This window comes from Mustela erminea, chromosome 14 (assembly GCF_009829155.1).
Source record: "Mustela erminea isolate mMusErm1 chromosome 14, mMusErm1.Pri, whole genome shotgun sequence".
Taxonomy (NCBI): Eukaryota; Metazoa; Chordata; class Mammalia; order Carnivora; family Mustelidae; genus Mustela; species Mustela erminea.
In genome coordinates this window covers 82958447-82974874 of record NC_045627.1, presented here as the reverse complement: position 1 = coordinate 82974874, position 16428 = coordinate 82958447, and the positions used below count along the sequence as shown (strand labels likewise).

General features: G+C 53.9%; 1 protein-coding gene across 4 annotated transcripts in view; it reads right to left on the bottom strand.

The window, feature by feature from the left end:
- The window catches only part of BTBD16 (BTB domain containing 16), a 43900-nt gene extending 28972 nt beyond the window's left edge, over window positions 1-14928 (bottom strand). For 3 of the 4 annotated variants that reach the window (XM_032313072.1, XM_032313074.1, XM_032313075.1), the window contains exons 1-7: window positions 14594-14928; window positions 14084-14145; window positions 12413-12564; window positions 8710-8783; window positions 6430-6573; window positions 2659-2748; window positions 1568-1682 (exon numbers count right to left, since the gene is read on the bottom strand). In XM_032313072.1, coding sequence (XP_032168963.1) covers window positions 1568-1682; window positions 2659-2748; window positions 6430-6573; window positions 8710-8783; window positions 12413-12564; window positions 14084-14101 — 593 coding nt within the window. In that variant the 5' untranslated portion in view covers window positions 14102-14145; window positions 14594-14928. The remainder of the gene's footprint in view (window positions 1-1567; window positions 1683-2658; window positions 2749-6429; window positions 6574-8709; window positions 8784-12412; window positions 12565-14083; window positions 14146-14593) is intronic. The other variant, XM_032313073.1, reaches the window with a different exon arrangement.
- Window positions 14929-16428: the final 1500 nt, after the last annotated feature.

Genomic DNA, 16428 nt, shown 5'->3' with positions numbered 1-16428 from the left:
CCAGAAATTAACTTGAAACTAGTACAAGTCTGGAGAGATCCTGCCCTGCCCTCTCCAGGGCAGCTGATGTCCTCTCTTGATCAGGACAGGAAGTTCTTGCATTCTTTCATTTCCTCGGATAAAGATCCCGAGGCAGAGAGTGGAACAAGTCAGACGGACCATCGCTACCCTGAATCCTTCTCTGTGTGGAATCGCCTCAGGTACTATAAAATCAGAGAGTTCGACGATACCAGCTCGATGCTCAGGATGTGAGTGCAGTAGGCACACATCCCAGGAAAAGCCGGAGGGAAGGGACAAAATATTCTAGAAAAAGCGAATCCCATCAACGATTTTCCATTTGGTTCACTTACCCTTTCATAAATGTTACTGGAATGGGACAGTGTTACAGGATACAGAAAAGGGAAGCCCTAAGAACTGTTCTGGTTAATCACAGGGACCTGTTTACTTGAAATTAATCATACGTAACACAAATGTTCCGTTTGGGATCCCCATCCTTCATTCCACTTTGCTCATTTCCTGTGCCCTGGAGACCTGTGGGGCAGGAAGCTCTAGAGAGCGGGGACTCTGACCCTCTGGTCCTCACTGTTCCCAGTGTCCTGAAGACACCCGAGGCATCGTTCATAAAGGAGCAGATGAGTGACTGAAGGTGTGTTGGATCAAAATGACCGGTCACTGGCCCCCAGCAAACCCGGCCTCACTAAGTGCCCCTTCAGGGAGGGGAGCAGGAAGGCTTCATTCCGTGGCAAGTGGTGATGTCACCACCCCGCCTGAGCAAAGCAGAAACGGACAGTGTTGGGGTCCAGGTTCTGCGGCCCCTCGACCTCCTGTAAGCTCTGGCTGCTCTCCTGCGGCCTTGAGCAAGTCACTCACCTCACAAGGGCTCAGTTCCCTTGTCTGTGAAGTGGACGTAGTCACGCACCACCTCCCAGGACAACAGGAAGGGTGAACGAGGTCACCCTGGCCAGGAGCTGAGGGCAGTGACTGACTGTGCCCGATGCTCCTGCTCAGAGTACAGCCCCTCACCCCCGACAAAGTCCTGGAAATAGGGCAAATGGAATGAGCCCCATTTCACAGCTGAAACCACTGAGGCACACAAAGAGCAAGGAACACCTTACCACAGGGTTGAGCACAGCCCTGGCTGCTTACACCCTAGGTTTGCTGTTGGCTCTGCAGAAAAAAGTCTAATGAAAACCGGGAGCCTGAGTGGCTCGGTCAGTTGAGCGTCTCTTGATTTTGGCTCTGGTCATGGTCTCAGTCCGCCCGCGGAGGTGTGCGCGGTCAGGGAGAGGCTGGTCAGCGACCAGCGAGCGTGCTGAACTGACAAGCAAGCAGGGTGGGCGGCCCGGGGGAGGCTGGAAGGCGCTCGCTGCTGGGGCGGACGCTCAGCCGTGAGCACAGCACGTGCGAGTTAGGGCCTCGGTTCCTCTGCAGACTCACAGCTGTGCTCGGTGCAGAGAAACCCAGCTGTCCTCGCCCACGGAGAGAAACGGTCTATGAATGGGCCAGGAGGCCCCCGTCTACCTCGCCCAGGGCTGGTCCGGGCCCCGCGCCTTGCCAGGCTTCTTACCTCTGAAACAGGCTGCTGAGCTGGAGAATGTGCGCAGAAGCCAGCACGCCTAGCACGTCGTTAATGTTGATCTCCACCTCGCTCAGGTAGAGGTTCTTCAGGGCCGTGGCGAAGGCTGGCGGAGCAGCAGCCGAGAGAGAAAGCCGTCATCTCGGGGCTCTGCACCCTGTGTCCCTTACCTGGGGGTGCCCTCCCCGCTGGACATTAAAGTGTCCTGGGGCTGGCCGGCCAGGGATTCCCTTAGAGGAAATGAACCTGCTCGGCCCTGAGTGCAGATCCAGCCCGGGCTCCCACCCTCCCCAAAGGAGTTGAGGATGAAGCCAAGAAAAGCCGGCTCCTGCTGAAAGAACGCTGCCCTAATCCCATCCTGGCGTCTGTGCCTCAGGGGTCCTCCGCGCGCCTGGGCCCTGTGTGCTGTGCAGGGAGGTGACTGCCCCAAAATGTACAAACACTGTGTGCGTGTGCGTGCACTTTGTTCTCTGGAGAGGACGCTTAGCTTACAGCAGACTTTCCTCAGAGTCTTCAAAAAGGCTAAGGACTCCTGGCAAGAGCCAGGCTGATGTCATGTTGGAGAACTGAGCTCCTGTGACCCGGGAGCAGAGGGATGGGGCTTATTCTAAGTCCGTCTACCTGGTCCCATTCAGCATGGCAGCCCAGCCCCGTGCTATCTGAGGACAACCGGCCTGGCCAGGGCTTTCCGGGGCTGGTGTCCTGACCTGTAGGTGCAGCTGTGACAGCACGCAGCTGCTTTAAGACAACCCTCTGTCTCTTTTCCCAGGTGGCAGGCTGGGGTGGGAGAGGGTGAGCCCAGCGAGGGAGGGGCGTTTGCACAGCTGCCCGGGAAGGGCAGGCCGAGGGCTTCCCTGTCATCGGGTCGGTCTGACCCAACACCTGTTGCTTTTTTCCTCCTCGGCATCCTCCACGCCTCTCTCCCAGGGATGAGCACCTCTCTCTAGCACCTTCTCTGCTCCGCACAGCTATCTTCAACAAGGACTGAACGCCATGTGCCACTTGTTTGTTCTATTGTTTCTAGATCTAGCAGGGCTGCAGCCGCCCTGGCATTTCAGCACAAGAAGACAGGTGTAACTTACCAACTTTAGTGACCAGGGGGTCATTGATCTTCAAGGAAATGATCATCTTCTTTATGGGGGGTCTTTCCTTGACATTCCCACGCAAGTGGGCTGGTAAAGGAGACAGAATGGGGACATCAGGACCCGACAGTTGTGGTGAATTGTGTAGGATACAGCGTGAGGTGCCCTGGCCCTTTGTACAACCTTGACCTTGGCATTCCCCACACCACGTGTTGTTTCTGCTTGCTTGTTTAGGGGATGCTTTTTTGAAATGATTATTTAGAAACAGCTGAAGACTCCCAAGGAGGGGCAAAGCCAGTTCGGAGCTCTCGTGCCCCCTCGGCCGCCTTCCCTGCTCATCTTACTGAGACACCGCGGCGGCCAGGGCTGGGAAACGGATGCTGTCAGTGCATGAGATATTTTTTACTGGCCCCTGCCCCCTCCCTCTCTCTCTCCCCTCTCTTCCCTCTCTCTCTTCAGGCCATGAGCAGTTGGAGGGCAAGAGCCGGGCCTTGTTCCCTCTGCGCCCCCAGCCCCCAGCCCAGACCTGGCAGGAGATGGGACGACAGACACCACCTGCTAAAGGGTGTGCATGGGACAGACGCAACCGCCTAGTAGCTGTCAGAGCTTTGCCCCACAGACGTCCAAGGACCCCCGTCATTAAGGGCTCCCAGGAGGCAGGGAAGGGGCTGCCTGGTTCACCACCCACCTCCCCCGACCACTCACACTTATTCTAAAATGTGAGTTACAACACCCATAGCTCTCCTGTCTCCAGGGACATCCCAAGCCTTTGGCACAAAGCCAAAGGCCTCTAACAGACCCAAGACCATTAGTCTCTGGCTCACTGGACCCCAAAACTGCCTTCTTGTTGTTCCATAGACGAGCCACAGGGCTCCATCCCCCCCCATCAGAGACCCACCTAACTCCATACGGAAGGTAGCACCCAACACTACCTTCCCCCTAAGTGGCTTTCCTTTTCCTCCCAGACCCACCATTACTACCACCTGTTGCCACGTCATGTCTCTGTTGGGCGGGAGCACTGGATGGCTTCCTCGCCACTCCCTCCCCAGGCCCCGACACCGTCTTGCACACACTGGTCCTCAGTAAACGTCACCCGAATTACCGGAATGAGGGGACTCTATCAGAACCCCAAGCCTCCCAAGCTCAAGGTTCTGGGTAATGAAAAATGGCACGAGGCAGGATCCAAGAAAGGATGTCACACAATGAACCACAGAGACCACAGAGCAAAGAGGGAGAACAAACATCCATTCCGTCGTCGTCGGGAGAGCAGGGCTGTTGAGACTCCCCTCACCGTCTCCCCGCACTGTGCTCAGGGCACCTGGCTCCGTCCACGCTCCCATTCAGCAAATATTTACTGAGCATCTGCTGAATGTCAGGCCCTGTTCTCCGCTCTGACTCCTGGTCCTCCAGGATTTCAGGACCGCCTCCCGCCCGCATGCGGCACTCTGTCGCTCACCCGCCCTGGGGCACAGCCCAGGCCGTCCGGTGGCAGCTCCTATCATGCTGCTCCTCACATTTTGTCCTTGTTTTGGGTTGCCTTGTCCACCCCCCAGCCTCCGACACCGAGTTCCTAGCACGACGCCCAGGCTAAGTTCAGCGCTCAACATTTGTTGAGGGAAGAAAGGAAAAATATCTGCTAGGTCAGAGTCAGTGGAAGTCAGAATTTCAGCACAGCCTGTTTTACCAAAAACCTCAAAATCAAACAGGAAAGTAATAATCCAGTCATGTGTTTCGGAAGTACTCTGAAACCAAGTGGTTCCTTTTTACTAAAAGAGCACCATTTCCTTTTGGGGTTTCCTCCTAGAGAATAAAGGGTCCTGGGGGTTGCCTGGGTGGCTCAGTGGGTTAAGCCTCTGCCTTCAGCTCAGGTCATGATCCCAGGGTCCTGGGATCGAGCCCCACATCGGGCTCTCTGCTTGGCAGGGAGCCTGCTTCCTCCTCTCTCTCTCTGCCTGCCTTTGTGCCTACTTGTGATCTCCGTCTGTCAAATAAATAAAATAATATTAATAATAAAAAGAATAAAGGGGTCTCGCTGAAGCGCAGCTCATCCCGGACTCTTGGTGGCAGGAACACGACCAGCTGGGACAGCCGTGTGTGGCCAGGGCAGGGCCGCTGGCGCGGGGCTGCCTCTGCACGGCACCCACCGCTCCAAGACGGCAGCACACAAGGCAGTAGCTGCGAGACCATCTAAACTGTCATTGTGAGCACATCCTGCTTTCACAGGAGCACAAAGCCGGGTGACCATGTCCCCGGAACAGCACGGGCACACAGTTCCCAGGACCAGACGCAGACCCTGAGCGTTCTGACAGTGTGGGCAGCGGGGGTCTTCATCTCTGCACTGACGCAGTTGCCCCCCAGGCAGGCCCAGCCTCCAGCAGGGGACTTGGAGCCGATGGGCTGTGTTAGCAGGGGCCAGCCTTTTCAGTAAGACCCTTCTAGAATGATAAAAACCAAATCATTAACAGTAAGTCCATCTTCTCTTTCCAAATTCTCTTGCTTTTCAATGCATTCATGTCTGGATCTCCATGGCCTTTCCTTGGGGGCCTGGGGAGTGTTCCGACCTGGGCACAGGGGACACGCCGGGAGGAGCTTGGTCCCACTCTCAAAGACACTGGGACCATGAGAGACTATGGACTCTGAAAAACAATCTGAGGGTTTTGAAGGGGCGGGGGGGGGGGTGGTGGGAGGTCGGGGTACCAGGTGGTGGGTATTATAGAGGGCACGGATTGCATGGAGCTCTGGGTGTGGTGCAAAAACAATGAATACTGTTATGCTGAAAATAAAAAATAAATTAAAAAAAAAAAAGACACTGGGACAAACGCTTGGAAAGAGCAAAGGAGATTGTCGAGTGAGTGTGAAGGTCGTCCCAGTGCTGGGGGAAAGCCGCAGCCTGCTCTCAGCTCCCAGCTCAGCGGGGAAGGGCTGAGTCAGAGGCCTTGTGGCCGGGCTGATTCCGGCTGGCAGCCGGGCCCTCTCTCCAGGCTCAGGGTGGGGCAGCAGCTGGGGGGCTGGCCAGCCTGTCTGGCTCTGGAATAACAGAGCTTTGCTGCCACATCCTGGAAATGTAGCCTTATCCTGACTGGTCTGCTGGTTGGCTTTGGAAACCTTGAACTTTCCATAGTACCTGTTTAGAGCCATCCTGAAATGATGCCCATCTGTTACCCAAAGAAGGCTGTGTGTCCGGAGAAGAACTTAGGGGACAAAGAGGGGAGCCTGGGGGTTACTAGAGTTGAAAAAGGAGAAAAGGAAAGAAAGAAGTGGCCCAAATACTTTACGTAATGACGCGAAGTTAAGAAAAGAGAAACCAAACCAAAAGAAACATAACCTCGACATTCACATGAAACCTCTAACCAGCATCCTGGGCTAGAGGTCAGAACTATGCCTTCCTTCCAAAGAGCCATCCAGAAGACTCAACACAACTGTTTGCTCCTCTCGAAGAAGTAGGTAGAGTCTCCATTTCTGCTGGCTAGGCAGGATTGGGTTGTTAGGAGAAAAATAAATGACATCTCCTGAGCAACTAATATGAGCCAGGCATTGTTCTAGAACCTCTCAGCTCTACCGTCTCCAGGCTTCAATGCAGCATAGTGAGAACGATTATTCCCATGTTATAGCTGCAGACCAAGGTTAAATCTGTGATGAGGTCACACCATGGGCTTTGCTCATCTCTGCCAGAGTGACCTTAGTCCCCAGAGAGATGACCATACGCCAAGCTGGGGACCCTCAAACCAGATGGCATTTGGAGCTCTGTGGAGGGCACCCGTAAGAAAATACCTCGCAGAAGCCTCTCCAGTTCCTTTGTGGGGCTTGTGGTGCCCTGGGCCAGTGCCATCAGGAAGAGCTTGGCCAAGGTCTCCGACTGGAAAAGTTGGGGCTGGTGGAGTTGCCATTTGGAGCCCAGACAGGTGAGAATCACGTCTACGGAGAGAAGGCGGTGATGAGTAAGCGGTTTCGTGGCGCCCCTTCCAAGAGACCGGTCAACTCCCACCCACCATCTTGTCGCGGTCACAGAGCAGATGGGCAGGTGGCTTTGCTGGGCTGCTCCAGGAACAAAGCAGTGAAGCCCGCGTGGGTCTCAGGTCACTCACTGACCCCCAGCGGATACAGTGAGCGGCCTCACAAGGTAACATAGATGGAGAAAAGTATCCAAGAGCAGCTGACGCATAGCTGTAGGACTTCGGAGGCACATGGGCTGCCCTCCAGCTGGGGAACTGGAACGGCAGTTCCCTTCACAGGGAAGGGACACTGGCTGGGACACGTTTGGGGACCTCACCGTGCCCTCCCGTTACAGTGTTTCTCACCCTTGGCACTCTCTGTATTTGGGGCCGTGTACTTCTCTGTCATGGGGCTGTTCTGTGCCTTTTAGGTTACTTAGCCACATCCCTGGCCTCTACCCACAGAATGCCAGGAACACCCTCCCCACTAAGTCGTGACGATCCCGAAGGTCTCTAGGCATCGCCAAATCTCCCCTGGGAAAGGATCTCGCTACCCAGTCCCTTGTTGAAGCTACTGGCCACTGGTGCTTAGTTATCGGCCACCTGAAAAGTGACAGTCAAGTGCAGCTCCAAGGCCCATCCCCAGGAGGCAGACACCTTGTGAGCCTCACTTTCCTCGAGGGAATGGGGAGCCCCAGAAAACCCAGCTCACGGGTGTGAAACAGGATTACAGAGTAAAGGAAGCTTTTTGCAAACTGGAAGGGGCTTTATGCACAGGGCTTTATCTCGTCCTTGGATAGCATAGGTGATTAAAGAGAGAGCCTTTGACAGGAGGCCAGATGGAGGATCCAAGGATAGGTCAGGTGAGGCGGGAGGGGCGGTGGGCAGGAGACCTCTGCAGGCTGAACTCCTGTCAGCGCAGAGCTGGGGGAGGAGGGTGGTGCTCGCCCATCCCCCAAACCCTTAACCTCAGTGTTGGATGAGACTTTGAGAGCCCCATCCACTTGTTAATGGCCTTGCCATTACTTTGCCTGAGTGAGCACAGGCATCTCCTGTCATTAACATTGTGATTCACCAGCCCTATGATACTGTTTCAGGCTGGGTTCAGAATGTGGGCTCGCATCTCAAATCTCGGGTCACCGCTGGTCATGCTGGGCTAGAAAGTATCCCACCCGTTAGGGTGATTTTAGGCAGGAGCAGCATGGAGAAAGCGTGTCTTCTCCCCAGACACCCACAGCTGCCTTTACAGGGGCACATGCATGGGAGACGTCACTCCCAATCCCAAAATTCTTTTCCCTAAGCCGGGAGATGTTCTCAGACTACTTCGCAGGGCCTCCTGTCAACCAGAACCCACAGGCAAGGAAATCAATTAGACTCCCCTGGGGAAGAAGGCTGACTCTGACCTCAGGCAGCTTATCTTAAAAAAAAAAACTCCTTTAAGGGGCGCCTGGGTGGCTCAGTCAGTTGAGTGGCTGACTCTTGATTTTGGCTCAGGGCATAATCTCAGGGTCAAAAGATCGAGTCCCACAGCCTCTGCCCTCAGCCGGGAGTTTGAGGATTCTCTCCTTCTACCCCTTTACTCTCCCTCTTTAGAATAAATAAACAAATCTTAAAAAACAACAACAATAACAATAACAAAACCTCCTTTACGGAGCAGAACTGTCCAGGCCTGGTGAGGTTCAGTGAGCCTTTGCCCAGCAGAACAGACCTAGCCTGGTTCCTCCTTCTCAATCAGGAAAGTCCTCTTGGACAAGTGCAGAGGTGATGTCCAGCTCATGACTGGTTAGAGCGAAAAGGGACAGAGAAGAGCCACCCATGCTTGATGGGGCTTCTGTTTAGTCTTCATTCCAAACGCTGTTTATTTACATCAGCATGTTTGTCTTCCCTGTGGCCATTAGCATATAAAAATGTGTTTGCCAAGCCTGGCTCCATTCATCATCCCATGGTGTGTCTGACAAATATTTACAGCGCCTGTTTGTAGTTACACGGTGTACAGTGGACAGAAACTGGGACTTACAGACCAGTGACCTGGCCTAGTGTCTGGTTTCCTTCTCTCGAAACCACAGCTGGCCCTGAGTGCAGTGGCATTTGATCAAATCCACTGGTGACAAGCACTCACCTGCCTCCCCACTTGGGATGGTCTTGTTCTTCAAGTTCCCCGAGAAAATTTTCTGGATTTGTGAAATGCATAACCTCCAGGGAAAATACAAACAGAAGATTCAGGAGTTAACACTGACCTTCTTCGCCAACTGCCACATGCATCATTCTAGTTTAAGGGTCCCTATGGCATCCTTCATCTAGCTTAGGTCTAGTCTTAGGCCACCATTTGTCTGCTGCTTTGATTATCTGTAAGCTTTGTGGCTGGCTCGAACACCCATTCCCGTTTTCAGTTTGCCGATAGGCTTTCCCGAGAAGGTAGTTGGAATTATATCCAGTTGCCTGAATGACTCCTCTCTCGGTGAATGTCTAAAACAATGTCTAGCATAGAGTAAGTATTCCATAAACACCTGCTAGAGAAAGCAAGAGAGGGTTCTAGGCACTTCTGGGAAGTGACTCACTGACACTTCTGTTTAGGGGACATGCATGCCACAGTCTTGAAGCGTCCGGAAACTAAACTCAGATTTTATGCCAAACCAACCCTGCTCTTTCTCCAGTAAATGGTACCACTAGCCTCCAGTTGCCCAGGCCAGCAGGCTGACTGTTGTCACATCGGATCACTCGCCTAGATCTGACAAATAGCAGATGTCCCTGCCTCCTTCCTGCTGTGAGCCGCATCCAAGCCATTATTATCTCCCTGAAATCGTGGCCAGTCTCCAGTCTCCAGGAAGCTCCCCTCAGATACACAGTTGATGCCGCAGCTTGAGAACCGTGTGCAACGCACATCTGCTCTCACCTCTCTCGTGCTGAGAATCCTTCCGTGTCTTCCTGGGGCTTTTGGGGGAAGCCCACACTCCTCAGCATGGTTCGACCCTCTACGATCCCTGCTCTAGCCCTTCTCAACAGACTGAAGCCACCATCTCTCACTTCCATTCTCTTGGACCCACAGCACCCGCTGCCCTGAGTGCTGTTCTCCTGGCCTCGTCACTTGATGAGCTCCTACTCTCACCCTCGTAGATGAGCTCAGCTGTGGCTTTCTCTGGGGACACCAAGCGAGTGGTCCTTCCACTGACCGCCTGGAACTCCCCCCATCGGAGCTCCTTCTATTGTGTCTTGCGGTCACCTGTTTGCTCATGCGTCCTCCACTCAAGGCTCTGCATTCCACAAAGACAGATCTGGCATTTATTCGTTGCAGGAACCCCAGCATGGGCACTATGCAAGTGCTCAATAAGTATCTATTCAATGATTGAATGATGACAAAGGTAAGATACCTTCTCATGAACACTGACTTCGTCCCGTTGAGCAAGGACATGAAACACAGTTTGAGTCACATAGTCCCAGCTTGAAGACAGTCCATCCCAAGAAAGCCAGCTGGCCAAAGGGCACTGGATGACCACATCTGGTCCGTGTCACTTTTACCATGCTGTTTTCCAAGGGTTCCAAGAACCCTCGTGGCCAGGGTACATAGAGGGGGGCCTGGGTGGGGGAAACCATGTCCAGAATAACACTGACCACAATCTGCCCTTTCCAAGTGGAGAGGGTAGCTACTAGTGACTCAGCCCCAGAAAGGCAGTGAGAGCTTGAGGTATTTACCCAACAGGAGTAGTGGACCTGACCCAAGCTAGCCTCAATCCTTCTGGTGGCTTGGGTCACACGTCTAGTAAGAGTTGGCCAAGGTCAGGGGTTCAGACTGTGATCTCAAAATGGAGCAATGGACTTTGGAAACTGTGGGCAATGCCCATGAGCTCAACTACCCTCACAAACATCAGTGTCGTCGGCGGAGCCAGACAACAGAAGTGACCTCATCGCCTTCTCCTGGTGTCACGGGTCCTCGCCAAGATATACCATCTACCATGCGGGCTCTGCAGATTCCAAGGGCTAGGTTTATTTTAGGACCATTGGAAAAGGTAATGGACTAAATGGCATCTGTGAGCTGTCCTCTTTATTCTTTGGGACTAGACAGCCTGGGATAAAGTAGCATGTGGGAAAACTGGGAGCATGCTAGTAGGTTGGGGACTCAGTCTCCCCAGTCATGACCCATGATGGAGAAACAAGAGGGGGAGGGAGAAATTCCCTACGTGTCTCATGGATGGAAGGACTTCCTGCAGCAAACTGTCCAAAGGGCTTTTGGCTTAATACTGGCAAGTCCAATTTGATGTCCTGCCCTTGACTTTGAGTTTGGCCATGTGGCTTGCCTTGATCTTAGCGGATGTGATGTGGCTAGAAGTTTGGAAAGCACTTGTGCCCCTGGGCTTGCCTTTGTCCTCTGCCATTATCAGCATGAGAGCACACCCAGCGAGTCGACCATCTCAGGAGGAAGGTGAGAAGAGCCTGGGTCCGCTGGCCACCAGACCCATGAGTAATCAGCCTTCCCAGAGTACGTCCTTGCCCCAGCCGGCCTCTGGAGCCACGGCTTCCTAGCGTCACCAAGGAGAGAGGCGCACTGTGCCACCCGAGTGTGTAGGCCAGGTGCCTTGCTTTGGGGGAAGGTGGTAAAAGGCAGAATGAAAAATGGGGCTGTTGGCTGGCAAGAGCACAGGGCCGGCACACCCCAAAATGAAATCACCAGGACCATTAACTAAAACTTGCGCAGGTGAATAAAATCTCCATTTACACATCATCTACTGTTCGCTGGACACGGCACTAAGCATTTGCAAGGTACCGGCTGATTTAATCCTCAAGATAATGCTTCCAGAAAGATGCTCTTATGACCATTTCACAGGTGAGGAAACTGGGGCTCAGAGAGGTTACTCCACTGGCTAAAGGTTACAGAGTTAGTAAATGGAGGAGAAGGAACACTAACCCCGTCTGACATGTTACCTTTAATAGTCCTGATTCCCAGCACGACTGCCACCACCCTCTGGCTTCTGTGCCTCGCTTCTCAGGCCACCCCCAACCCCCAGCTTAGCTCAGCGATCGCACAGACCGAGTCCCGGAGACGTCTGCTCCTACTGCCCAGCCACACTCATCAGCTTTCCGGATCAGTTTGCTTACACTCCTGCCATTGAGGAACACCATGCATTTTAACCCTAAGACTTCTTCAAGGCCCTAACCAGACAAAAAATAAAATAAATATACAATAGAAAACAAATTCAAGATAGTTTAAGGCTAACGTCCTAAATGGTAACTCCCAGCACTCACCTTTTCTAATCCGGGGTCATCCGAGAATTAAGGCGCCAACCACAGATGGATTTAATTTACCCAAGTGTGTAGCGGAGAGTCGCCGGGGAGCGGGGTGGGGATTGGAGCGGGGCTGGCCTGGGGCTACGGGCTCAGCCAACAGGGAGCGAGCGGCTCCTCTATGCCCGGTGCTTTCCAGGCACAGGCCGTGTGCTCACGAGCCGGGTACCAGCACCCAGGGGGGAAACGGCACCAAGTAAAGTTCAAAGCACCAGGGAAGGGACTTCTTCCTTCGGCAGTGGGGCCTGGCTCCACGTCCCAGGAGAGACCAGAAAGCACTTGTCACAGGGAGGAGGAATGCTAAGCCAGCGGTTAGAATGCCTTGGGAAGGAGGGAGGAGCCAGCTTGCCACACACGGGGTGTCACGGACATCTCAGACATCCTCAGGGGAAGTGGTGACCCTGAAGGCTGGTACCAACAGCAGCCCAGATGAGCCCATCTGCCCAGGGAGAGCGGCCCAACCACCCGGCCCTTCCCAGAAAAGCTTGTCCGGCCCCCGCCCCCACCAGGGCCGTCCCGGCCGCCGTGGCCTTTGATCACCCTACCTGTCTGGGTTCTTCAAAACTTCTTCAAAGTCCACGTTCAAAGCCTTGCACATCTGGGAAAGTCCCAGCAGGTCCCCGGAGAAAGCCTCTCTGGGAAAACGCCACCGATTGGTCGAGCCAACCATCCGGCGTTCCAGCCGGGCTCTGTGCTGCTTGGGAGGCAAAGGCAGGCAGAAAGTCCTTTCGGAACCTCTCCCAAAGGCCAGGTTTTCCAACGTGTACATCAGAAAGAAAATCAAGACACATTTGAAAACACTGGCTGATTTTCAAACATGGCCAGGGTTTCTCAGGAGCCATCCTCTCAAGGCCAATATTGTACTCCGTAGACAGAGGGGTTCAAGGAACATAGTAATTAGGATCTAGAACAGAAGGTTCCAGAGACAACAGGTCAGGAGGCAAGATTGTGTCTTTGCGGGCGGTGCTCAGGAGCCCACGGGGTGGGGGGGACAGGATGACATTTCAAGAGACTCTTCCTTACGTGTTTATCCTCACTGGGGATTCGGAGAGACACCAAACGGAGAGATCCTAGGTGGGGACTGTTTTTCTCTCTTCTTGTTGTAAGAGACACAAAACGTAACATTCCCCGTTTTATCCATTTCATCGCATACCACTGAGGGGCATTTGGTACATTTACAAAGTTGCACAGCGATCGCCACCATCCAGTTGGGGGCATTTTCGTTCCCCCAAAAGGAAACCTTGTAGCCATCAGGCCCTCACTCCTAACGCCTTCCCCCAGCTCCTGGCAACCCGCCGTCTGCTCCCCGCTTCTATGCATTTGCTCTGCTGGACATTTATATAAATGGAATCAGACATGTGAGCTTTTAGCCTTGGCTCCTTTCCCTTAGCATCAGGTTTTCCATGTTCGTCCCTGTGGGAGCAGGTATCAGAACTTCATTCCCTGTTAGGGCTGAATAATATTCCAGGCTGTGGAGAGACCACATTTTGTCTGTCCATCCATCATCTCCTGGACAACTGTGTCCTTTCTACCTCTTGGTGATTGTGAGAAATCCTGCTGTGAACGTTTGTGTACAAGTTCTTGTTTGAGCACTCGTTCTTTGGGGTCTATACCCAGGAGTGGGGAGCTGGGCCACTGGGCAGGGACTTTGACTTAGATGTTTCCTTGAGGTCCTCGGGCTCAGCAGCCTCCTTAAGGGAACAGTAGAAGGTTCAGCGTGCCTGGGAGCCTCAGACTTGGTGGCTCGAGGAAAGCTAGCCGGAAAAGGTGTACCATGAGGGACCCGGAGATATGGGTGTGGTTGTCCCTAAGCCAGGCCAGTCCCTGGCAGGGTGATAGGGAGACCAGGGGCCAGGGAATGGAGAATTTAAGGTCAAATCTTGTTATTGCCACTGAAGGGTTGTATGGCCTTGGGCAAGTCATTTAACATTTTGAGGCTTTTGGTCCTCATCTGAGGATGGCCCTGGCAGCAGTGATGATGTCAAAATGACAAGAGGAAGTCTGGGAACTAGATTTCAGTGTCTGGAATATGGCGGGCGATCGAACAGTGTGGAGTGTGAATCTGATGCAGTCCTGTGGGTGCTGGGCTCTGACAGGAGGGTCAGCCAATAGAGCTTGGAGTCAGGAGTTGTACACAACCCGTCCCCTCGAGTAAACGCGGCGACAGAGCTGTAAGCAGGTGCTTCCGCCGCTCGCCAGGAGCCCACGCTACTCACCGGATGCAGCATTTTCATGCACGGTCGTGGTGACGACACCCAGGGGAGGGCGCAAGAAACACCTGGAAGACCAGAGGTAAGGTTGACATTTTCAAAAACTCTCCAGAGGGGCTCTTCAAACAGGGGATTGGCCTGAAGAGCCTGTATTTTGCCACAAAACAAGTAATAGGAGTAAACTTCCAGGGTGGGTTATTTGTCAAATTGAGAGTCTCTCTGACTTTTTAAAGCCCACCGGGAGAATGACCGTTCTCTGCTCTTGCGCCGGAAATGTGGCTCAGGAAAAGCCAAATGGGAGATGAGCCACCACGCTTCGCCCCTTTGCCAGGAACCGAGGTCTCTAAGTGGGCTGCTCAGATCATCTGCTACTCGCGACGGTCCCCGGCTTCCAGGCCCCCTGCCCCCAGCCTGGAGCTCCTGCAGCCCTTCCCTGCCTAGGCAGCGCAGGGCCCTGGGGATGCCCCGGGATGGCCTCCGTCTCTAACAGGGATGAACAGCGCCGGCCGTACTCACGGATCCAAAGCCTCCTCGCAGCCCTGGGCGGGGGTGTTCACAAGAGAAGCGGGTCGAACAGAGACAGTTCCGTGGCCTTGGTCTCAGAGTGACAGGATCGCTGCGGGCCGCTCGCCTTCTCACCCTGAATCCTGAGAGCGCTCATGACATGCGGGGGCTCGCCCTGTTCTTCTTAGAGGCCAAGGTGCCTTGGCAGGAGAGCTTGCCCTTGGTTTCCCGATTGTGGGCACCATGGCAACCAGAGGAAAGGTTCTGAGCACTTCCTGTTCCTGGCCCGTCTCAGCAGGGCTGGGGGCTGCGGGCAGGGTGGCGTCTTGCAGGCCGCACCTGCCCTCTTGCCCCAACAGTGCCGTGTTTCCTCCCAGCACCAGAGGTAACCTGGAGGATCCGCTCAAAGGGCCTCAGGCAGTGTCCAGCCCCAAGTCCGCAGGCCTCCTCTGTCACGTGAGAGGATTGTTCCGGAAGGTTCTCAGATCCCTGCCAGGTTGGGCATTCTGGGGTGCTCTATTTCTGGCTCGGGCATTCAGAAATTTGGACAAAAATATCTAAATAAGAATTAGAGAGTTTAACATTATTAAAACTATGCCTCATGATTTATTTTGTGGAGAGATGATTTTTAGTCCGCTCTCTCCAGGAACAAAGATCTGCCTAAAAGTCAAGAGTTTTCATGCCGGGGGCCACGGTGGAAATTTCCAGGGGCTCAGTGACCTGATCTGTAAAGCCCAGGCCCCAGACTAACCCGGAGGTGGAGAGGTGGAGACACATCCACGATGCCTGGAAATCTTGGTCCATCAAAGTCTCAGACCTCCAGCCCCGCGGTCCCCGAAATCCCAGCCACAGCAAGAACCACCAGGAGTCGGTGCAGCTCGTGTGACCCGGGACTGGCTTCCCCCAGGCTCCTCATGTGCAGCCTTTCCCAAGTCGTATAAACTATGAAGGGAAACAGGAAGGTAAGTGCTTTGCCTACTTGCAGCTGAGTCCCAGAAGCCATAACACCCTCCAAAGACAGGAGGCTTCTCTAAATGTCCCTCCCTCCTCACCCTCTGGTCTGTGCTTCTCCCTTTCCTGGCACCCACACTCCCTTGCTGCTCCCTTCCCTCCACTCCGAACTTTTCTCAGCTACTGTCCCTGGAATGTAGGCCCCCATGGAAGGTTTCAGGGAGAGAGTTTGAAATACCTTGTCATGGACCATGTTGTCCACCGCAGGCAAGCGCAGGAACACCCTCCAGGCACCACCGCTGGGGCACCGCTGAGAGCTGGTGCCCTCTAGTGGCCACTCGGTGGAAGCATCCCAGGGTGCCATGCTCCCCATTCCTAAGCAGGACCTTGGCCTTGGCTGTGTCTTTCTCTCCCTGTAGAGTCTGACCTCAGGGATTCCAGGCCTTCAGCTCATCCCCAAAGCCCTCTGCACATGCATCCCCCATAGAGCTCCGGGGAGTTGAGCTATTAGGCAAAGGCAAAGCCAACTAACACAAATAGGTGGAAATGACTCCCAGCAGGTTTCCCTAAAGGCCTTTTCCAAGTGGTACCCAGTGTTCCAGAATATATGCCCCAGAAATATGGGCCCAGACAAGCCAGACATCCCAAGAACAAAGAATTTCAGACACCAAACTCCACTGAGCACAGCTCTCAGCTAGAACCACCTTGTACCAAAATCTCCCATGCCAGTTACAGGGGGATTCTGGTGGGATATCTATCTTCTTGAACATTCCAGGGACGAGCTGCTTCCTAGCTTATGAGAGCCCATTTCAGCTCACTTCATCCAGTCACCCATATGGGGAGAGAGTGAAGTACAGAGTCAAGAACTCCTAATTCCGACCCTGGTTCTGGCACTG